Below are 24,644 nucleotides of genomic sequence, written 5' to 3' on the forward strand. Positions count from 1 at the left end.
CCATCAGTTATTAGATATATCAAACTGAAATGGCTGTTGTATACACCAAAATATTTACAACTAAAAATGATTAAGATTAATAGGGGTGCCCAAACTTTTTCATAAGACTGTATATATGCGCACACAGTTCTAAAAAAGCAATGTGCGAACCAAGTCCAAGAACTGTATCATGTGCAACTCTCACTTTCTCACACACAGTGCTGTCACTATTTAATAGCCTGTGTGTACTTGCTTTGCCCTGAAAGTTATCTGAAAGCTGAAAACAAAATGCAGTTGGCAAGTGGACTTTTTAGCTGGCATGGTGACCTACTGACTAGGCTTTGTCAAATCCCCGATGATAGGGTCTTCTAAAATCCTTCAACTTCAACTAAAACTTCCCCTTTGCCACAATCATCTAAATCGGGTTACATTTTTTTATACTGTTGTAACAGTAATCATCTTTTCAGTAATTAACCATTTAAAAACAGATACAAGCTTGCAAATCCGCACATATAAATATAAAATGCTTTAATGCAACCATGATACAAATGTATATTACAAAAAGATCTTTAATTTAAATAAATAGTTGACTTTTTATCCATCCATTTGTTTTGTTAACATTGAACTCACATTAAAAGTAACTATTTACAGCAGAATTTTGGAAAGAATAGTCGTACTATCAATATAAGCACATTTTTAAAGGGAGTCCTATTGTATCCAAAATCACTTGTAAACCACCTATATGCTGCTTTAGGACAGTTAGTGATACAGTGAACATACCTTCCTTGCCAAAGTGCTATCTCTCTGCTGAAAAATTCAACTCATATTTCATGTACTAATGAGTTGTTCAGTGCATACAGGGTGTGGCCATGCACCCATTTTCTGTTGTGGTTGCTCCCCAGAGGTGCCACTGAAACAGAAAGAATGGCATTGCCCATGGACAGCAGTTTTGCAACAGGCACAAAAAAAACCAAATATGGTACTTCGGCATATGCAGCCTACCCAGAGTACACCAAACAACTTATTATTGATATATTATAAAAATTTAATCTCTGAGTTGCAAGACTGAACAGTGACACAAAAAAGGAATGTTCACTACGTTACTCACCAGCCCAACAACGACATGTGTGGTGTAAAAGCTGTTTTGGTGTTGGTAGACTCCTTTTATAAAGAACATATAGTACACACACATTATATATAACGATATATATATATATATATATATATATATATATATATCTCTTGTGCACTGTTACATTCCCTCAATACAATGGATAGTCATCTGGCTTCTTGTACATAGAGTGTATAGTTGAACTTAGTAGAAAGGTTTACTTTTTATTACAGGAAGTCCATCATTCTATATACCCTTTTTTAACTCCACATGGTGGAATAACCTTTAGAAAGGCTATTCTAGTCCTACCTTTCTTCTTTTCTTGTTCCCAGCCATTTTTGAATAATTTTGTTATTTCGTTTATTTATGCTTCATTAGCATAACCCACAGAAAAAAAACAAAACCCAAAAATAAATCCTAAACCTGGAAGATCTTTTTAAAATCAGTCTCTGAAACAGGTTGTATTTTCAGTACTTCTGCAAACCCATCTCCAAACCAGCAAGTGATATGAATGGTATCAAGACTAAAGTAAAAGAGACGATCCAGACACTGGTTTCTTCTGTAGACTGATCGAGGGTCAGCAGACAGAACATTAGTTATTGCATATTTTGCCTCCTCAAAAGACTGAAAGAATCGAAATGACGGTTCTCCTAAAGAAAAAAAAAAATTAAATAAATCAGATGTATCTGTATACATTATTGATAGAAAGACACGTGTATGAAATTTGTTTCATTTCTGAGCAATTCTAAATTCTTAAATTACTATGTATCTTTGTTTTTAGATTAGAATATACCAGAGCAGATATCTCTGCAAGCTATCTCTGCAAGTTTAAATATAGGTACTATGCTAAAGGGGTTTTCAGAGTTCGTTTTGCCTCTGTAAAGGCTCAAAATAAAGAATATATATATACAAACGTCTCTGTTCAGCCAGGGATCCACTCCAATTGGGCAACAAGTTTTTTTGAGACCTTGTATCTGTTACAGCAGTAAAATGCATGAAGACCATAGCAAAAGTTCTCCCTTTTGGAATGTTGAGTTTTAAAGGTGATATTTCCAACAGAATACATGGGGTTTTCCCATTAGGCAAAACAGGAGAGATCATTTAAATGGATATTCCCATCTCAGCAAATCATGGTGCGCAGTACTGTGCCCACACAAGTGAATGGAAGGTATGGAAATTGTGCAGGACATTTAGCTATGCAGTTTACGAAATTGCGGAGCTACGGAAAGAGTGTAGTTCACCTGTCCTACGCAGTTTCCATAGCTCCCAATCGCCTTTATGATGGTTACGGAAATATCAATACAAATATAAAATATACAACAGCCCCTCTTGTCTGTTTCCATAAATCCGCCCTTGTGACCAGTTATTTACGCATCAATCATGTTTTGCCAAGACAGGAATAACTTAAATTTGAGTTAGTTTTTTATTTTTTTCATTTTAAGTTAAAAATACAATTCCCAAATTTTCCACAGCACCTATAGATAGTACGGTACTATAATAGACAACTGCAATCTGTATCTTTTTATTGTGTAATACACACAATGCGCAGTCTATACTTCATTACCACAGAAAAGAGAAAGAAACTTTTGACGTATACCAAGAACAAACATCTCTGGGTGAGACCTAGTGATCTTTACATATTGGTGAAGCTTTTCAATGTTATTTTCTCCACGCTTTCAGAACAGTTACGTTAAAACCTTTTAGAACAGTTACAGGATAACAAGGTGCACTAAAATCTTTATATCATACCCAAATCACATGGTGGTTTGAACTGTCGTAATTCTCTTTCTGCGTGGGGTGTGAATCTGACTGTCAAGCTGGGTACAGGCGATTCTGTTACCCATTTTGCGACAAAACTGTCACAGGTCCTGGGCTTGTCTTTGGTTTCAATTATGCTTGTAGCTCCATCAGAAGGAAAGTCTTGACTTAGTTTTAGTGTCTTGAAGTCCTCTACAAACTGTTTGGAAGGATATCCCTGCAAAGAGCAAGTGCCTTCATTAAGAGATGGATCACTAGAAGTCTCAAAGGCTCCTTCTTTTATCACTTTGGCTAATATATTGCATTTTGTGTCAGATATGTCATATTTATCTGCAGATGTGTCTTCCGTGTCCAAGAGAGGTCTGTTGTCAGCCTGATTGGTTCTTTCTTGGTAATGTTCTGGATTATTCTTCTGTAATACAGCACAAGTAACATCGCCATTTTCTTCTTGCAAAGATATTTTTTGTAGATTCTCCTTTGGAGAAATTGTAGAACGTGGCGAATCATACTCAGCAATGTAAGGTTTTATGTCAATAACTGGTGTTCCTTGTATCATATCAATTCCAGAAAGATGCAAAGTGTCACCTAGGGAAAAATATATATATATATATGTGAAAGGAGAAAAAAACGTATATCAAAATTATCCTAACACAACATTATTTTAATTCTTAAAGGGGTTCTCTGGGGAAAAAAATAAATAAAAAGACATGTCAGTCATGTTTCCGAAATTCTGTCATTTAGACTGAAGGCAACAGGCATTTTCAAGTTTGCTGACAGGAAGATGAGGATGGTTACATCCCCTCCCCTTCTCCCTGCAGATATTGCTGTTTTTAAGCCAAATCCAAGAGTGGATTAACAGAAGTAATTCTTAGCTTCAAAGAAAAACAACAAAATCTGCAGGGAAAAAAAATGCAGCTTTTCTGCAATGTATGGCCTAGATGTATATGGAATTCCTTACATCAGTGGACAATGATCATTTATGTGCAACACTTTGGGGGAGAATAACAATAAGGGTTAGATGAGGCTTCTCCTGGGTACAGATCAAAGAGGTCTACAGCATAAGAAAAAAAATAGAAGACAGGTGGTGTGATTTTGTGCTGTGCTGCAATCCTGGCTACCATCCAGTCATGACCATGAGGCGTGATTTGCAAGGAGAAAGTGCGACTAGGCAGAAGCTATTCCAAACCCAACATGACTACTTACGCTAATTTGCATATCACTTCTTATATGCATATCACTTCATACATTTAGACACATAGCATATAAAAGACACTGCAGAATTAGTTTGAAAATATGTTTTAAACAAGATTGGAAGAATCCTCAACGGATAAGTCATAATACTAGTGTGAAATTCCACGGAATGCCTAGATTTTTTAAGGTGTTTGTGAATGCAACAATGGAAATTAGATTATCAGACTGAATGCAGATATGTACTGTACAACAATGCTATGTATAAATATATATTATATGTTTAATAAAGTCTTAAATCTAACTCGTACATAGTGTTAGCTTAAGTAGATTTTGAAAAACTATAGAACTGTAACGTATATTGACATTACCTTCTACCTTATCAAGTTTAGCAAGTGTAAGGCCAATTGCATTGGGCCGATGAGGACTTCTTGTAGAGAATACTCCTGTCTTTGCTCCATTAAGTCTTGGTGGCTGGACTTTTGCTTTGCAACTTAAATGCCCATTCTTATGAAAACTAAATAAAATCCTAAATCATGGAAATATATGCAGAATTATTGTTAGCAAACAGACTGTGAACACACAAATTTTTAGATAGAAATAGTTTTAGACGGATAGAACAGCATTGTGACTACAAATAGAATAGAAATCATTTCACAAGGAATACATTGAACTTGCTAATAACAGGATTGTCGTGAAAACAAAAGACAGAAAGAAATGGCATATCTGCACTTTTTCCCATTTTACTCTTAAAAAAATGTATTACTTCTCCTAGAAATTAGATATAAATTGACAAATTATCCTTACACATATTGGTCATTTCCTAACAGTGATAATAATCAGTGGTGTAACTAGGAATGGCGGGGCCCCGTGCCGAACTTTTGACATGGGCCCTCCCCTTCCAGAAGACCCCGACTGATCAACCCCCCCCCCCCCCCCGCATTCCTGCACGCACTATTACGCACCATAGTGACCCCTGCACAAAGTATTGATCCCGATTGTAGCTCCTGCAACAGTAATATGCCCCACTGTAGACACCCATGAACAACTATTATACTCTGGGGTCTTTCTCCATAGAGTATAATAATTGAAGACCCAGGTGAGGATACAAACATAAAAAAACACTGTTACTGACCTCTCACTGGCTCCAATGCAGTTTCTGCAGATGTTGTCCATTTTCAATGACGTATGGAATGTCACTTGAGCCGGTTTTGCAGCACGACGCATAATGATGCAAGCCCGGCCCATAAGACATCAGGGACATCACACATGTAGCCCTGAAGCCTGCCCGGAGCCAGGAGAGGTAAGAAACACTGTTTTTTTAATGTTCCTTACCTCTCCTGGGCCTCCGATCATTATACTCGGGGATTTCAAAAGACCCCCGAACATAATAATGTTTGTCGGGCCCGCAGCCTTTCTTATCAATCCTGGCCTCCAGAGAAGGAGACGCGACGGTGGCCTTGAGCAGGAGCCAGGATCAGTAAGTAAACTGGGCCAGTAACTGCCTATTAAAGAAAAAAAAAGACAAAGTAGTAGCGGGTGTTGCTGAGCCCCCTAATGTCCTGGGCCCTGTGGCATCTGCTACCGCTGTTACCCTGATAGTTATGCCCTTGCTAATGGGAAAAAGTAAATGTTAACATTGAACAGTCTTCATTATCTTTTTTTTTTATGCAAAAAAATAGATACCTAAAGGAAAAGTATTAAGCTGGATTCACACTTATGTTAGAGTCTCTGTAGAAGACTCCACTGCAGAATCTGCTTAAAAGGAGTACTTTTCTCTCCACCGGTTTTGTACTGAATTATAGTTCATCACAGGGGTAGGGAACCTTCGGCACTCCAGCTGTTGTAAAACTACAACTCCCAACATACATACTTGCTCTGCTGTTCTTGGAACTCCCATGGAAGTGAATGGAGCATTTTGCGAGTTGTAGTTTCACAGCATCTGGAGTTCCAAAGATTGCTAATCCCTGGTCTATGGGGTTCACGGGAAACCCCTTTTTAAACGGATAGGGTCTCTGTCTTTTGGATCCTCCTGCCACCTGAAGGACGGAAACCTGAACGCTAGTGAGAACCTAGCGTTAAACTGAAGACAAAAAATAAATTTACACTTGTTCTGATCCATCTATACAGATCTGTCAAGTGACAGGATCAGTTGAAACACCAGCTTCTTTTTAAAGATACAGTATTTCAGGATTTCTTTAATAACTTACCAGACATGGGAAAACTGTTGCAGACCCATAAGTGAATGTTCGGGGTTATTAAAAACCTTTTTGCTAATTCTTAAACAACCACGAGATAAACTGCAAATAGAAGGCTGCCTGGGGGTACCGTTTTTCCCAGTAAAACAGGATTCAATGTATCCAATTGGTTGGGTTAACACTGCACCTGTCAAAAATATAATAGAGAAAATGAGCAAATTGTCTCCAAACAAAAAAATAAATAAACCAGGCAAAGCATACAGATTTTTTCCTCTAGCTAATGGTTTTACAAAGTAACATGATAGGAAGGGCAACCCGGTGGCTCAGTGGTTAGCACTGCAGTCTTGCAGCGCTGGAATACTGAGTACGAATCCCCCGCCAGGATCAACATCTGCAAGGAGTTTGTATGTTCTCCCCATGTTTACCTGGATTTCCTCCATCCACGCATTTCCTCCTCCCATTCTACAAAGACATACTGATAGGGAAAAAAAAAAAAAAGTACATTGTGATCCCTATATGGGGCTCACAATCTACATATTAAAACAAAATAAAAAATAGTAACATGATAGGAGTAGAAAAATTTTACATTAGAGATAGGTTCAGCCTATATTTACACAAAGGTGGTTATGGGATGGGTGATGGCAGTCGGCTGTTCCGCCAGCCATTTTGGGGTGGTCTCACGTAAGAAGAGGACTGAAGAGGAGGAGACACGTCAGAATCAGAAGACAGAGGCTGCGCTGGAATGGATGACACAGGGAGAGCTTTTAGTATAGAAACAGTTTTGTTAATGATAGAATCCCTTTAAAGGGGCTCTACCAGCAAAATTATGCGGATAGAGCCCCATGTATGCGTGAATAGCCTTTAAAAAGGCTATTCAGGTATCGCTAATCTAATTTTAAATCCCCCGCCCAGTTTAAAATAAAACTATAAAAACATATATGTAACTGATACCTGAACGTGCACGCTGGGCGGTCTTGCACAATCTCCGACGTCATCTTCGTTTCCTCCTTCCTCTTCTTTCTTCTTCCAGCGACGTCCTCCTCTTCTGGATCTTCTCCGCCTTCATCTTCTTTTTTACTGGCAGGTTGTGTTCAAATCCTGCGCAGTAGCCGCCGCCATTTTTGTTGTAGTTCTAAGTATCCTTAGAACTACGCGAGCATGTGCAGAACGCTTGTGAATGTCTTCATATCCGGAAGAAAAGAAGATGAAGGCGGAGAAGAACCAGGACAGGAGGACGTCGCTGAAAGAAGAAAGAAGAGTAAGGAGGGACCGAAGATGACGTCAGATCGTGCACGACCGCCCACCGTGCACGTTCAGGTATCATTTACATATATGTTTTTATAGTTTTATTTTAAAACGGGCGGGGGTTTAAAATTAGATTAGCGGTGCCTAAATAGCCTTTTTAAAGGCTATTCATGCATACGTGGGGCTCTATCAGCAAAATTTTGCTGATAGAGCCCCTTTAAGCTTGCAAAAGAAACTTTGTTCATACAACCCTTGTGCCATACGATAGTAACATCCTTTCCAGCCACAATTTAATGACAGACACATTTGTCCTATTATCATCAGTATTTAAAAAATAAAAAAATACTAGGGAGAGAAAAAAAAAAAAAACAAGTAGTATGAAAGTTGCATCAGAGAAATAGTGTAGTACTAAGCTCAAAAGAAAGAAAAAAAAAAGATGAACAAGGAATAATATGAAAAAGAATACAGGAATAATAAAAAATACAAAGAATATTAAGAAAAATATAAGTTCTAATTCTAAATTTTCTGGTTTTCACGGCTTATTATTTTATGGCTCCACAAGCACAACCACGTATTATCATAAGTGTGTATACAGAGTTGTGAGCTCAGGGCCAGACTCAGAACAGGTCCTATTCTTGTCTGTTCTGCATCCCAAGCTTACTGCAGAAAGGGATTGGGCCCATGGACCGCTTGGACATCACAAAGTTATCATCCATGTCCCGCTGTTCCTGTTTTCTTACAAACCCTACAATGCACACAATTACAGACTAAGCAACATCCCACACTAAAGATGGCTGTTGCAGGTCACGTGTTATGGAAGTCGATCTCTGCTTACCTGTCTCAAGTGAACAAATCATGGGCTCTGAATGCTTCTTCTGCTGACTTTCTGAGCATACTGTTGTGTCCATTTTTCATCCACTGTCTTATGGAGGTAATTCTTGGAGGCAGTACGTAGTGTCACTGGAGTGTTGCTCTACTAGAGTGTAAGGTGTGCAATCGAACACGGTACGTTCCACATGTATGTGACAGGGCTGAGGTAATTTCACATACTACATATATATGCTCTTATCGATTGTAGCATTCAAAGTGGATCTGGACACATCCCCATGCTTTGTATCCAGTAAAAGAAAATAAATTTCATACAACGCCACTCCAATTCTGTTTTGCTTCCTATATTTATTGTTTTAATTTCACCTAGAATCGTAGTGCAATGTTTAGGTAACTACAACCCTCATGAGGCTGAAAAAATAAATAAGAAAAAAAAAGTGTAAGAGCAGTGTATGCTCCATAAAAATCTATAAGTTACAAAACAAGTGTAATAAGATATACAACACTTCTTTTTAAATTGTTAGTAGCAAGTAGACATGGGGAGAGGAAGAACATATACCAGAAAGCAACGCTGGGCACTGCAGCAGTTGTGAAACTACACTTCCCACCATGCACACTTGCTTGACTATTCACGGAGCTCCCACACAACAACTGAAGCATGCTGGGAATTGTAGTTTCACAGCAGCTGGAGTGCCCAAGGCTACTGATCCTTGACATATACCATTAGTTTTGGCATTCCAAACATAAGTAGACATGTATTATGACATTCTTGGGGTGTATTCTCTCAAAGCTGAATATCTGAATATCAAATTGCACATTGTTAGACAGAACCATTGAAATGTGCCCACACACAAGTTCAGGAGAGAGTCAAGAGAGGCACTATCCATTCTGGATCGGGCAGTAAACAACCTCATTTGGTAAGTACTATGGGGCATGAATGCATGTGAAGGCTAGTTTGTCGTTTATCACAGACTGGCCTGTGTTCATTGCCAGTAATACACCATGTAATGTGCAAGCAATAAATATACACTATACTGATATCAAATGAATAGCACGTGCAATGAATAATCCATCAATATTAGAAATCGCTTTTATAAGCATTCCTCTCAGGGAAGCAGAGGTCACATGGTTTCATCAATCTATAGTTTTATTATACTGGTATATACTATGGGAACTGTAGTATACAGTTGTTGGGGGTTCATCTCATGTATGCTGATATGAACCTGAATAAACACCTGCAAAAAAGGGGAAGGGAGAAGCTACTGTGAAATATATAATACTGTACGGGGCCCAAAGTGGTGCAAATAATACTATGTGGGGGGCCAAGTGGAGCATATAATACTGTGTGGGGCACAAAGTGGAGTATATAATACTGTGTGGGGGCCACTTTGGGGCAGATTGTACTGTGTGTGGGGTCCCTTCACTATTTATATCACACAGTATCTGTTTTATAGCAGATGTGATATTAGTACAGGCTGTAATAACATTGTATGGTCACTATAAAACAGATCCTGTGTGATGTAAATAGTGTGATATAAATAGAGGTTTTTTTGCAGGTGGGATCCGCCTCAAAATTCACCTGCAAGAAACGCCTCGCATTTATTTCAATGGGAGTCACTCGCATTTTTTTTTTCTGCTAGCCATTTTTTCAGGTAATAGAGGTGCAAAGCGCTGCCAGACACAAGTGTACACTAACCTAAAGCACAAGTGCTGAACTAGTAACATAGGTGGAATGGGCTGCCAGACACAAGTGTACACTAACCTAAAGCACAAGTGCTGCACGAGTAATAGAGGTGCAAAGGAATCCGAGGCATAAGTGTACACTATCTAAACTTAACCATAGATAGAGGTAAGAAGGGCTCCCAAGAAGGCTGTACAAGGAGGCACCTAGCCGGGGGAAGGAAGGAAGGAAGGAAGAAAGAAGCAAACTCTTTACCTGTTAAGAAGCGGAAGTACAGCCAAGAAAGTGTAAGCAAGACGGCTAGAGAGGAGCACCTCCAGCTAGGTGTGATGTCACGGGAAGGGGCGGAGTCTCCAGCTCTGGGTTCAGTACAGGAAGCAGCTGCCGAGCACGTGTATGAGGAGAAGGGACGGCTGCAGGCTGGGGGGAGATGACTGGGCGGGAATAGTGCAGAGCCATTTTAGGTGTCTAGAGTCGCTTCCCTTCTCCTCTTTCAGTGAAACTATCGTCACACTGTTCTTCCTCTTACTGTCCCTGTTGTGGTCCTTATTTGTTATAATGTTACATTATAAAACAAGGAGCTGGAATGTTTTGTAGACTATTGAATGTAAGGCTGATACTTGTGTCATTCATGTATTCTATAGCCCAGGGGTAGGGAACCTTCGGCTCTCCAGCTGCTGTGAAACTACAACTCCCTACTTTTAACCATTTTTCTATTCCACAAGGGGACTTGAACCTGTGATCAGTGCAATAGATAGTATATGTGTAATAGGCAGTAAGCCAGAGTCCGTGTAGCAGGCTATGTAAAGAGCTGGACTTGGAGGTGGGGAAAGGTCCACTATAAATTCACTTGTAGTTTTCCTAACCACTTTTGCTATGTTACATAGGAATATACGTTTAAGGCAGCTGAGGGAAGAAGGCGGTGGTGTTAACATTGAACTGTATGTTGCAGAGGCTGAAGGGAGGAGTTGTGTTGGCTACGGGGACTGTATTTTAGAGGGGGCAGACAGGAGAGGGGTGAGTTTTACATGGGACTTGTATTTTGGAGAGGAATGAGTTTAAGGGTGCATTCACACTACGGAACGCCAGCGTGTATCAGAGCCGTACACGCCGGCGTTACAGCAGGGCTGCCGGACACTTCCCATTCATTTCTATGGGAGTTGGCATGCGAGAGCTCCCCATAGAAATGAATGGAAAAAAGCAGTCCATTCATTTCTATGGGGAGCGCTCGCATGCCAACTCCCATAGAAATGAATGGGAAGTGTCCGGCAGCCCTGCTGTAACGCCGGCGTGTACGGCTCTGATACACGCTGGCGTTCCGTAGTGTGAATGCACTCTTACATTGGATAGTATGTTGGAGGAGGCTGAAGGGAGAGCAGTAAGTTTTACAGGAGACTGTATTTTGGAGAGGTGTGAGTTTTGCATGGGACTGTATGTTTGAGAAGGGTGAAGGATTGTTTCTGCAGTTTAAATAACTAAGGCACAGATGACTGTACGGATGGGCAATTAATCACAAATATCCAAACATCAACATGGATAACTAATGCGATTTTGTGTGTGTGTGTGTTATGTCATTTAGATTATTACAGTTTGATTCGGACTGAAAACATCCAAATTGGAACTGCTCTTGAGACCCCTGAGTATAATAAGCAGAGGGTAAATGAGCAAACATAACAGTGTTAGGCTAGGTTCACATCTGCACTCCGGTTTCCGTTCGGGGGGTTCGCTTGGGGACCCCCCCCCCCCAAACGGAAACCTAATCCACATAGAAAAAGCAGTTACCTTAGGAAACCCGTGGACCCCATAGACTATAATGGGGTCTGCGTGGTTTCTATTAAGTTTCTGACCGAAAAGGGCAAAAAAAGCTGAGAAATAAGTGCTGCTTTTCATGTGGAGAGGAGAACGTAATCCCCGTATAGAGTGCAAATGTGAACTGAGCCTTACTCACCTTCTTTGGGCTCTGGCTCACTTCCTTTTCAGGCCTTGGCAGTCATGTGGCATTGTAATGCATAGATGTCCCTGAGGAGGCCCAAACAGCATGTGGACACAGCCCAGGGGAGGTAAGTAATACTGCTTATGTTTTCTCGCCTCCTATTATACCAAGAATATATTAATAACAGTCTGTATTGGACATGTTCGAATGAAACCATTACCAATAGTCAAGGCGAGAATGAATCAGAGAGACAATAAGTGTCTTTAATGTATCTCTGGTAAGGAAAGGGTGTATTCTGGAGATGTTTTTGAGGTGGAGGTGACATGAACGTGCGAGTGATTCAACATGAGGGGTGAAGGAAAGGTCTGCGTCAAACATGACCCCGAGGCAGCGGGCCTGCTAGTAAGGCCTGAGACTGCAATGGATATATCAGGGACAGATCTATTAGATGGTGGAAACCGTAGTAGTTCAGTCTTAGAGAGATTTAGTTTCAGATAGAGTGAAGACATGATGTTAGAGACAGCAGAAAGACAGTCACTGGTGTTCTGTATGAGTGCAGGGGTGATGTCACGGGAAGATGTGTATAATTGGGTGTCATCAGCATAAAGATGGTACTGGAAGCCAAATCTGGTGATGGTTTGTCCAATGGGGGCTGTGTAGAGTGAAAAGAGCAGGGGGCCGAGGACCGAGCCCTGAGGAACCCCAACAGCAAGGGAAAGAGGGGTAGAAACAAAGCCCGCAAATGATACACTGAAAGTGCGGTTGAGAGATAAGAGGAGAACCAGGAGAGCGCAGTGTCATTGAGGCCGACTGAGCGGAGCATAGTGAGGAGGAGTTGATGGTCAACAGTGACAAAAGCTGTAGAGAGGTCCAGAAGAATAAGAAGAGAGAAGTCACCATTGGATTTAGCCATTAGGAGATCATTGGAGAATTTTGTGAGGGCCGTTTCAGTAGAGTGCAGAGCGCGGAAACCAGATTGTAAGGGGTCAAGCAGAGAGATAGCGGATTAAACGAGAAGATGAAGTATAAGAAATTCACCTATTAGGAGTCCCCAGTAAGTGTTCTATCAATCTCCAGTACTAATCAGAGGCCATCCACCATCAAAGTTACATGTATCTCTAAGAATAGTCAGTATAGTCCATGTGGGACTATATACTTTTATCTCAAAATCACCACAGTCCAAGAGTATATTTAAGCTGAGAAGCATTTTAAAACAGTGGATGCAAATAACTTTCTAGATTATGAAGGCTGCCATTTGAAAAAATGCAAAAAGATGACACGTGGGCACTGATCGCGGGTATTAGCGCATTGTGTCTTGTGTATAAAGCAACAGGCAGCAATGGTGGCCACCAGGCTCCCGAGTGGCCAACATAGTTAAACACCTGGTATCCGCCGTACTAGTAGGAAGGGGTTAATATAGTTATGCAGCCCCCAAAATTCCCTTTTCCTATATAAAATAAATTATATATATATTAAAAAAAATAATAATAAAAACAATACATATTAGGTGTCCATACCAACCTGTACAATAAAACTGAAACAATAGTTAACCTGCACAGTGAATGTTGGGGGGGAAAAAAAGGGAAAAAAAAAACTGCTGGAAATAATGGTTTTTGAACATTTTGCCTTACAAAAAGTGCTATAAAAAGTGATCAAAGAGTCATACATAACCCCAAAACAGTACCAAAGGAAAGCACAGGATGTCCCGCAAAACATAAGCCCTCAACCATCTCTGTAAACCGAAAAATAAAAATGTTACACGTCTCAGAATATGGTGAGGCAAAAATAATTGATTTATGTCCCCAAATGGGTTTTTGTTCTGCAGAATGACGCTAGGTTCACACCTGCGTTCTTCTTTCCGTTCTGTGCTTTCCGTCTTCTGCATGCCAGAAGACGGAAAGCACAGACTGGGTCCGGCCGTGAGCGTTTTATGCTCTCCGCCGCAAAACCGGATTTTTTTATCCGGACACAGAGTACTGCATGTCCGACTCTGTGTCCGGATTATAAAACCCGGTTTCGCGGCGGGGAGCGCAAAACGCTCACCGCCGCTCACGGCCGGACATCTCTCTCACCCATTCAAATGAATGGGTGAGAGAGACTCCTGCAGGTTTCCGTCTCCTGCCTCTGTTTTAGGCAGGAAACGGAAACCTGCAGTACGGACACCACAACGCAGATGTGAACGAGCCCTTAGTAACACATAAAAAAAAAAAAAACAATATAAATGAGGTATCGTTTAGGGCAGGGGTCTCAAACTCGCGGACCAACTGCGGCCCTCGGGACAATAGTTTGCGGCCCCCAGCAGACATCCCAACATCCGCCGTAATAGTACGGCGCATGCCGGGTGTGTAACTATGGCGACCACCATAGCTGCCGGGTGTCTACTGCTTTAAGCAGTAGACAACCAGCGTGGTCTCCGATCGTTCCCAGGACCGATCTGAGGCATTAACCCCTCTGGCGCCACGGTCAAAGGCGCCGGAGGTGCCATTTTCCCGGCGGCGCATGGGCGCCGCCATTTTGCTGGTGATCGCTGGTGCCTGGAGCAAGCTCCAGGGCCGATGTCACGTTGCCATGACAGCCGGGAGCCTTTACAAGGCTCCCAGGCTTGTCTGCAATCTCTTTCTTTTGCAGGCTGCTCTATGCAGTCTGCAAAAGAAATGATGATTTTTTTTTTGCAATGCATTAGCATTGTATTGCATTGCATTTCCCAAAAATGGTAGAACTAAAAAGTACACCCAGCCCCGCAAAAAAAGACGCCCTATGCATCCCTGTAAACGGACGTATAAAAAAGTTATGGCTGTCAGAATATAGCGACTTTTAGAATAAAAAAAATTGGGAAAACCTGATGCAGCCCAGACTCTACCTCCAGCGGCTCCGGGGTAAATTGAGTTTGAGACCCCTGGTTTAGGGGAAGCACAGGTATAGACGGTCTGGTGTTTGGACGTCATACCACTTTTGCAGAACCCTGAAATGCCAGTAAGGTGGAATCTCCTGGCATGTAACCCCATTTTGGAAACTACACCACTGAAGTGTACACTGGGCTACAGTGATCATTTTTAACTCCCAAGCGTTGCATTAATTTACTTTCCAGAAATTAATACGCAGATGACAGTGATAGGGAAAAATGGCATTTTTCCAAGAATGTCATTTCAGTGCGTGATATGTTGAGCCTGGTTTGTATCAGAGACAAAAGCTACAAATGCTGTTATGCCCGGGATACCTGCTTATCAGTTTTTCGAATTTTTGTCCCTGCTGGCACAAGCTGGGTGCAACATTATTGGGTACTGAAATGCTGAATCTATGGAAATATCGCAAAATTCGCTATTCATTATCTGCTCATTCATTTCAGGAAATTAACTAAATGCAACGCTCAAGGGTTAAAAATGCGCACTACCCCACTTAATAAATCCCTTTAGATGTGTAGTTTCCAAAATTGAGTCACAAGTCTGCAGTTTCCACTTTACTGGGAATTCAGGGACTCTGCAAAAGTGGCACGATATCCCAAACCAAACTGTGCTCCAAAAACCAAATTAGCGCTCCTTCCCTTCTGTACCTGGCTGTGCCCAAACAGTAGTTTATACCCACATATGACATTAAGTACGTTATTCTGGGTACACCAGTGTCATACATATGGGCATAAACTGCCATTTGGGCACACAGCAGGGTGCAGATGTGTAGGAGTGCTATGTACTTTTGGACCACAGACTTTGTTGGTTTTTGGATGTCATGTCACATTGGCAGAGACCCTAAAATTGCCCTTACAACATGGGGTCACTTCTTGGGGAATGCCAATTTACTGGCACCTTCAGGGCGCTGCAAAAACAACATGGTGTCCAGAAAGTCCCTCTAAATTTATACTCCGAAAGTTAAAGGGGCTCTATCAGCAAAATCATGCTGCTAGAGCCCCACATATGCGTGCATAGCCTTTAAAAAGGCTATTCAGGCACCGTAAAAGTTATATTATACTACCCCGCCGTTTTAAAATAATAACCTAAAAAAGAATATGATCTACTTACCGAACGTGCACCCTGGGCGGGCATTCAGGGTGTGTCTTCATCTTCTTCCCCGCCTCTTCTTCCTCCGATCCCGTCTTCCTCCAGCGCTCGCGAACGGACAGTGATAGCCGGGGCGCAAGCGCAGTAGCCGTAGTAGAAGCCGCATGCTACTGCGCATGCGCCCAGGCCGTTTTTCCCTGTCAGTGTCCGCGAGCGAGCGCTGGAAGAAGACGGGACCGGAGGACGTCGGAGGAAGAAGAGGCGGGGAAGAAGATGAACACACCCTGAATGCCCGCCCAGCGTGCACGATCTGTAAGTAGAGCACATTCTTTTTTTTGGTTATTTTTTTAAAACGGGGGGGGGGGTAGTTTAATATAACATTACCGATGCCTGAATAGCCTTTTTAAAGGCTATTCACGCATATGTGGGGCTCTAACAGCATGATTTTGCTGATAGAGCCCCTTTAAAAAGCACAATGCTCCTTCCCTTCTGAGCCCTACTTTGTTCCCAAGCAGCAGTGTACACCTACGTATATAACTTTTTTGTACCCGGGATAGCCCACTTAATAGTTTTATCAGTGCATGTCTCTTATGACACAAAGTGGGTATAACATATTGGGCACTGAAATGGCATATTTCTTTTTTTTTTTTAAGTCAATTTTCACTTTGTATATTCATTTTTGGGAAGCACTCAGGCTCAAAATGATAATACCCCTTGAGAAATTACTTTAGGAGTGTAGTTTCTAAAGTGGGGTCACTTTTGAGGGGTTTACACTGTATTGGTAGACAGACAGACCCGATGATGTTGAGACTGTGTGGCAGCCATATCATCAATTGCAGGATTCCTCCTCCAAAGGGTGATCACATGATTTCTTGTGGATTTCTATTATGTTTATACACTTAATTTTAATTGACAAAAATATTTGTATTTTTCAAAACATTTTTATTTACAGCTTTTTTTCCCCACAACCGCCTCAACATTTTATACAGTACGTAAAAAATATATATATATATATATACACACATATATATATATATTTATATATATATGTGTGTGTGTGTGTATATATATGTATATATATATATATATATATATATATATATATTTTTTTTTTTTAAACATTTGTGAGTGAAGCTGCGAGATTTGGGAAGTAATATTGAATTTACGATGTCATCCATATCAGTTGCACGAAATGGACTCAATGCTTCTCCTGACAGTATAGACACATGTGTTACTTATGCCCTCTCAGCATATCTGATAATGGCATACTACATACTAATTCTCAGACAATGCATTTCTATACTTATATTACACTTTGATGGCATTAATGTGTATATTACACCTCAGTTCTCTACATACACTTAATCGCTTCCTTTTGTAGAGGACCTGCCCAGTGGTAAGTACAGATTAGAAGATTCAGTAGGAAAGCAAAATGCCAGTCATTAAAGGGTTAATGCTTAGGAACACTGATGGGCAGTAACCATCTGCAGTAACTATGGCAATTGTGCTGATGTCATAAACACATGCCTATGACATAAAGAACCTATTAGGGAAAGTTCCAGAACAGAAGGGCATACAGCCATATGCAGCAGCAGCAGACTCGATGTGTGAAGACCTGGAGCTTCATCACTCCACAATCTATGAGGGGAAAAGGGGACATCCACCTAGCCAGCCAGATCAGCCATATTCGCCTAGCCAGCCAGATCAGCCATATTCGCCTAGCCAGCCAAATCCGCCTAGCCAGCCAGATCAGCCTTATACTCCTATTCCCAGATTAACCCTAGCGATCAATGGGGTGACAGATGTTGCAGCCAGATCTTCCTCACATCCGGTACAAGCTGTGCGAGGCCTGGAGAGGTCTCATTGTTACATGTTGGCGATAACCTTCTAAGCCCAAGGGAAGGGCAATCCTCCAGCCATGGTTCCCTAGAGCAGTGATTTTCAACCAGTGTGCCGCGGCACACTAGTGTGCCGCGACACATGGTCGGGTGTGCCGCGGGGAAAGTTCCCCAAACGCGTGCCAAGATTGGCACGGGAGACCTATTTTGCTGGCACAGCAGCCAGTCCCCGACGTTCGTGTACTTGTAGACGGAGCGTCCCTTCACTGCTCTGCTAGAGCTCAGGTGTAGGACACGCCCCCTTCTCTCACTGCCCACCAATCAGAGGTGAGCCTCTCAATGCACAGGATAAGGGCTCCTTGGACCTGCTGCTACACGTGAGGAGCTCCTGCCGTCTGCAGCCCTGAATAGGAGAGGAAGCTGAACAAAGTGAAAGTAAAAGAAAACACCAGGTTAGTAACTATTCTTATGAATGTCAGGCATTTGGGGTTATTACTTTTGTTTTAGTAACTCCATGTGCCTCACATTAATAGCAGGTAACCCCATCATGTCCCTCATATTTAACCCCTGTGTGGCTCACATAAGAGTTAATAACATGTGTGACATATGGGGGTACTATATAAAGAAGATATTTACTTAATTATTACCTCCATATGTCTCACATATCAGTATCCCTTATGTAAAGCACACAGGGGGTTAATGTGAGGGACATGATGGGGTTCACTGCTATTAATATGAGGCACATTGAGTTACTAAGCTGTAATGTACATGACCAGACTTTTTATACACAACTGTGGATAAAAGTACAGACCTATATATTTCAATTGACCCATATATACAGCCATACTTTTTGTGGCTGTGTATCTGGGCCAAATTGAAGAGCTGAAAATTATAGAGTAGGTCCTATGTCTGTCCTATACGTACCCTATGTCTGTCCTATACGTACCCTATATCTGTCCTATATATACCCTATATCTGTCTGCATTTGTGGCCCTGTCAATTAATTTTTAATGTTTATATCAGTGAAAACCACATTCGTGCCAGTTGTATGCTGGAGGCGTAAGGCTGAGGCCCCACGTTACATAAACTCAGCGTTTTTGTTGCAGATTTTGCTGCAGTTTATTTCAACCAAAGAATCAACCATTTAGAATCTATATTATTAACTATATGTATAATATGTACTGTTTTAGTGTCATTTTGTGCCATTTTGGTTGGTGGTGTGCCCCGGGATTTTTTTAAGTGTAAAAAGTGTGCCGCGGCTCAAAAAAGGTTGAAAATCACTGCCCTAGAGGTTTCCTCCACAGGGGGTTTTCCTCTCCTGAGTGCTGGAGGGTGACTCTTTGTGAGTCGGAGGTACGCCATTTTCAGTGTCTTTTTCATAGCAATTGGCCTGATTATAAATTTGAGATACTGAATGAAATAATTGTAATGTCATTTTCAATAAAGTCCCTTTTTTCAGCTTAACACCCAATAAAGTATTTGTGTCTTCTTTTCTAGAATATTTAGTTAGTGTGATTTTACTTGAGTCAGGATCGATAAAATATATACTCGAGTATAAGCCGAATTTTTCAGCACAGTTTTTGTGCTGAAAAAGCCCCCCTCGACTTATACTTGAGTCAGCAAAAAAAATAATTTTTTTTTTCAAAAATTTTTTATTATTTTTTTTTTTTTTTTTTGGGGGGGGGGGTGTCTATGACCAGCCGCAATATCAATGTATAGAATCTCCCATAAAATAGTGGGGGGGGGAAAGGAGCTTTACAGAACAAAAAAATAAAAGTTCTAAATCCCTCCTTTCCCTAGAATACATACAAAAGTAGAAAATGACTGTGAAACACATACACATTAGGTATCCCTGTGTCTGACAGTGCCCGGTCTACTGAATATAGGGGATCTGCAGTGCTCCTGTTCCGTCGGGAAGGAGTTAGTAGGAGCACTGCAGATACCCTATATTCAGCCAGGCTGAATTCCAAGAGGGGGGAAAAACCCCAGTCTTCAAGCTCAGGGAAGGGGGAGACAGACAACCAAAACACCCCCTGCCCTTTCCCAGCAACTACACCCAAAAACTCCGACCATTTTAATTTTTTAAAATTTCCAGTAGCTACTGCATTCCACCCCACCCCCCACCCCCCCTCGGCTTATACTCGAGTCAATAAGTTCTCCCAGTTTTTTGTGGTAAAATTAGGGGGGTTGGCTTATATTCGGGTCGGCTTATACTCGAGTGTATACGGTATGTCATGGTAAAAAAGCCAGATATTGAGTGTGAGGGTTTCCAACCCTGCGCTGGAAAACAAGGAGCAATGTGGCAAATCTTTAGTGCAAGATTTTAAAGGTCTATATATTAGAAACTGTCCATAAATCACCCCATTCTCAAGACTGCACCCCTGAAATAATTTAAGACAACAGTTGTGGAGTTTTTAACCTTTTCATTATTTGCGCAATTTGAAGGTGATCTTTAAATATCTCATTTTTTTTTATCAATGACACATTCATTAAGCCCTAAAATGTACACTCACTAGGTGTTAAAGAAGAAAATGCATCTCAAGATATGGTAATAACCTATATGTGGTCAGAAACCTCTGTATGGGTACATGGCAGGGCTGGCAACATTTTAGAAACTGAACCCCTTAAAAAATTATCAAGGGGCATAGTGATCATTTTGACCCCAGACATGCTTTCAAAAAGGAAATGTAAAAAGAAACTTTAAATTTTATCAGATCTGTATTATTTCAGTGCCCAATATATCATGCCCACCTTGAAGCACTGTAAAATGTCAGTTCTCCGGTCTGTTGCAGCAAATATGACTGGGTTCAGAGGTGAAAGTGTTGCATCATGCTGGAGGCCAAATTTTGGTTATTTACACGGCATTAACAGATAAATGCAGAGTCTCTGAGGTAAAAGTTAAAAATTTGAGCACCAAAATATGAACTCATTTTGGAAACTACAGCCTTCAAGGTGTTTATTAAGGGGACTGCTGACTATTTTGTTTTAAAGAGTGCTTCCCAAAAATAATTGTGCTTACCTTGTGTCACAGAGACATGCAATCCTAAAATTTTATGGGTTATTGTTTAATATACAATATTTGGTGAAATCTGTAGTCACGTGTTGAGAGGCCTTAAAAATGACCTTTCACCTCCTGGGGCACATGCGGTGTAATACACCTCTAGAAAGCTGACAGTACACTGAATTCAGCACACTATTGGCTTTCATGTTCTGGGCCCCTGGTGAAGAGCTATCGGTGCCAGTACCGTAGCTCTTCACTGTCAGAAGGGCATTTCTGACAGTCAGTCAGGAATGCCCTTCCTCACAGCAGCGTCTATTGCACTGTACTGTGAGAGGAGGCATTACTTACCACCCAGCGATGACGCTGAGCAGTGAGGAACGCCCGCCCAGTACTCGTCTATGGACAAGTGCTATCAGGAGGGAAGGGAGGCATTCCTTACTGCTCTCACAGTAAAGCGCTATAGATGCTGCTGTGAGGAAGGGCGTTCCTGACTGACTGTCTGTCAGAAACACTTTTATGACAGTGAAGAACTATGCCACGGGGGCACAGAATGGGAAAGCCGATACTGCGCTGAATTCACCACTCTGTTGGCTTTCTAGCAGTGTATAAAACTGCATGTGCCCCAGGAGGTGAAAGGTCCTCTTTAAGAGAGAGGACTAGGCTTCTTATTATATAAAAAAACACATGTTGATTTACTAAAATCTTCAAGGTAAAATGGACAGTCAATGTTTCATTAGCTTACATCATCAGGGAAATTCATAGTTAGATTTCTTCATCTGGATATCTTGTACTTCCAGTTTAGTTCATGCTTGATCATCTGGTTGATGGGCTTTGGGATGGTCAGGACATCTGCATAGATCCCCCATGGACCCCCCCCATAGATGATGATGATGACCCAGACATGTGTATCTGTCACTCATTTATGTTCATGAGAGGGGGTGTTGCCCTCCATCTTGTTGCTTTATAAGGACAACTCTAAAATGGTGTACCCTAACCACACCCATGTACCAAAATATAGAAGAGTGAAGTCAGCAGTCTAGAAAGTTAACCCTATATATGCCATGAATATTGCTCACATAATATTTAACAGTTATCCCACAAGAAATGCCAGTGGAAGCACTGTTAAGTAAGAGGAGTTATTAGCAACTGTTGACTTAAAGGGGCTCTATCAGCAAAATCATGCTGCTAGAGCCCCACATATGCGTGAATAGCCTTTAAAAAGGCTATTCAGGCATCGGTAATGTTATATTAAACTACCCCCCCCCCCCCCCCCGTTTTAAAAAAATAACCTAAAAAAGAATGTGCTCTACTTACGGATCGTGCACGCTGGGCGGGCATTCAGGATGTGTCTTCATCTTCCCCGCCTCTTCTTCCTCCGATGTCCTCCGGTCCCGTCTTCTTCCAGCGCTCGCTCGCGGACACTGATATGAAAAAACGGCCTGGGCGCATGCGCAGTAGCATGCGGCTTCTACTATGGCTACTGTGCATGCGCCCCGGCTATCACTGTCCGTTCGCGAGCGCTGGAGGAAGACGGGAGCGGAGGACATCGGAGGAAGAAGAGGCGGGGATGAAGATGAAGACACACCCTGAATGCCCGCCCAGCGTGCACGTTCGGTAAGTAGATCACATTCTTTTTTAGGTTATTATTTTAAAACGGGGGGGGTAGTTTAATATAACATTACCGATGCCTGAATAGCCTTTTTAAAGGCTATTCACGCATATGTGGGGCTCTATCAGCATGATTTTGCTGATAGAGCCCCTTTAATTTGTGTTAAAAGCCAAGTTAACCCCTTAAGGACCAGGCCTAAAAGTACCTTACTATTTTAAAATTATGTCACTTTATATGGTAATAACTTTGTAACACTTTAACTACAGAAATGACTTTGAGATAGTTTGTGGCACATTGTACTTCATGTTAGTGGTAAACACTGATCAATATTTATTGCATTCACTTATAAAAAAAAAAAAAATAGGATATTTGATGGAAATTTGGAAAAATGGGCAGTTTTCAAAATGTGAAATTCTCTGCTTTTCAGACAGTCATACCACCTAAACAAATTACTAAATATTATCTACCATATCTCTGCTTTATATAACCATCATTAATTAATCTTTCTTTAATTTATATTAAGCTAGCCTCTGCCCGCAACTTCGTCTGCGGGTTGTTGGCATTGATGATCCACCTATATTCAGCAAATTGCTGCCATCAGTGGTTTGCCTGCTCCGGCGTTTTGGCATCTCTTAAGCTGTCCTGCTGCTGAACTTGTTCCTCACACCGTGCCTGTGCTTGTTCTGGTATCTCAGCAGCTCGCTGGGACGCCATATAATGAGCATGTTCTTGGTGTTGATGATCCGGCATTTCGACAGCTGTACTCATTCCTCACGCTGTGCCCGTGATTGTTCCAGTATGTCAGCTTGCTGGGAAGATAAGCTAATCCTTTAATAGTCCCACAGTGGGGAAATTTCAGTATGTTACAGCAGCATAGTAATACAGATACAGGATAATACACAGTAATATATTACAGACGTAGACACACACATCCTGAGAAGAGAAGATATACTAGGAGTCCATAGCAGCTAAGGAACGGAAGAGAAAGAAGGAAGACTTCATCGTCATAATCATTAGTTCTCTGTGCGGAGTGATCTTCGCTTGGTCTGATGTGGATTATACAGCCTGGTTGCGGTTGGAAGGAAGGACCTGCGATAGCGCTCCTTCTCACACTTGGGGTGAAGCAGACGGTCACTTATATTGCTACCAAGTCCCATCAAGGTCCCATACATGGAGTGGGATTTGTTCTCCCGCATGGAGGTCACCACAGACAGTATCCTTCTGTCACCCACCACCTGTACTGGGTCCAGGGGGCTCCCCAGGACAGAGCTGGCCAATCTGATCAGCCTGTCAAGTCTATTTCTTTCCCTGATTGATATACTGCTCCCCCAGCAGGCCACACCGAAAAAGATGGCAGAAGCAACCACATAGTTGAAAAAGGCCCTAAGAAGACATAAATTGAGCGTGTTTTTTGGCGTTGATGATTCACCTGCTCCAGCGTTTTGGCAGCTGTCAAGCTGGGCTGCCACTGAGCTTGTTCCTCGCGCTGTAGCTGTGATTGTTTGGGCATCTCAGCAGCTCGCTGGGATGCCATATATTGAGTGTGTTGTTGGTGTCGATGATCCCCCTCAGCTTTGCTTGAGGAGAACTCTGTTGACTTCTGGCTACATTCATAGCTCTCGCTGTTTGTGACAACTTAGATTTTCTTTTTCCAGGCATGTTTAAAATTGGCAAACTGCCAATTAGGATGAAGGGTGTTTGCCCATGTCAGGTTGTCAGCACTGCCTGGAGCAGATCAGATAATATGCAAATCTGTGTAAACAATCCACTGAGGGATAGCATGTGTTTACACAGAGAGATAACAGCCCCGGTTTTCTCAGGAGTTGAGACAAGGTGCTGCCTAGCGCTGCTTAAAGGGGCTCTATCAGCAAAATCCTGCAGATAGAGCCCCACATATGCGTGCATAGCCTTTAAAAAGGCTATTCAGGCACTGTAAATGTTAAATTAAACTACCCCCCCCCCCCGTTTTAAAATAAAAAAAATAGCCCGGGCGCATGCGCAGTAGCCGTAGTAGAAGCCGTGTGCTACTGCGCATGCGCCCGGGCAATTTTTTTTTATCAGTGTCCGCGAGCAAGCGCCGGAGGAGGATGGGACCCGAAGACGTCAGAGGAAGAAGAGGCGGGGAAGAAGAAGACGGCGCACCCTGAATGCCCGCCCAGGGTGCACGTTCCGTAAGTAGTAGTCACATTCTTTTTTAAGTTATTATTTTAAAACGGGGGGGGGGGGGGGTAGTTTAATTTAACTTTTACAGTGCCTGAATAGCCTTTTTAAAGGCTATGCATG

General features: G+C 41.8%; 1 protein-coding gene across 1 annotated transcript; it reads right to left on the bottom strand.

Moving 5' to 3' along the window:
* Positions 1 to 1,230: 1,230 nt before the first annotated feature.
* On the bottom strand, positions 1,231 to 10,324 carry TRMO (tRNA methyltransferase O). The gene is made up of 6 exons (XM_075263931.1): positions 10,244 to 10,324; positions 8,315 to 8,718; positions 6,247 to 6,421; positions 4,408 to 4,565; positions 2,840 to 3,433; positions 1,231 to 1,740 (listed from the first exon to the last, which is right to left on the bottom strand). Exons 2-6 carry the CDS (start codon positions 8,385 to 8,387, stop codon positions 1,508 to 1,510), a joined length of 1,233 nt encoding a protein of 410 aa, XP_075120032.1. The 5' UTR covers positions 8,388 to 8,718; positions 10,244 to 10,324; the 3' UTR covers positions 1,231 to 1,507.
* Between the last annotated feature and the right edge of the window lie 14,320 nt (positions 10,325 to 24,644).

This window comes from Leptodactylus fuscus, chromosome 1 (genome assembly GCF_031893055.1).
Source record: "Leptodactylus fuscus isolate aLepFus1 chromosome 1, aLepFus1.hap2, whole genome shotgun sequence".
Lineage (NCBI taxonomy): Eukaryota > Metazoa > Chordata > Amphibia > Anura > Leptodactylidae > Leptodactylus > Leptodactylus fuscus.

Bases quoted from the DNA above. Each gene is read 5' to 3' on its own strand.
- TRMO (XM_075263931.1), bottom strand. From the start codon at position 8,387: ATGGACACAACAGTATGCTCAGAAAGTCAGCAGAAGAAGCATTCAGAG. The intron at 6,422-8,314 runs GTAAGCAGAGAT...TATTTTTGACAG, and splicing joins GATTTGTTCACTTGAGACAG to GTGCAGTGTTAACCCAACCA. The intron at 3,434-4,407 runs GTAATGTCAATA...ATTTTTCCCTAG, and splicing joins TAAACTTGATAAGGTAGAAG to GTGACACTTTGCATCTTTCT.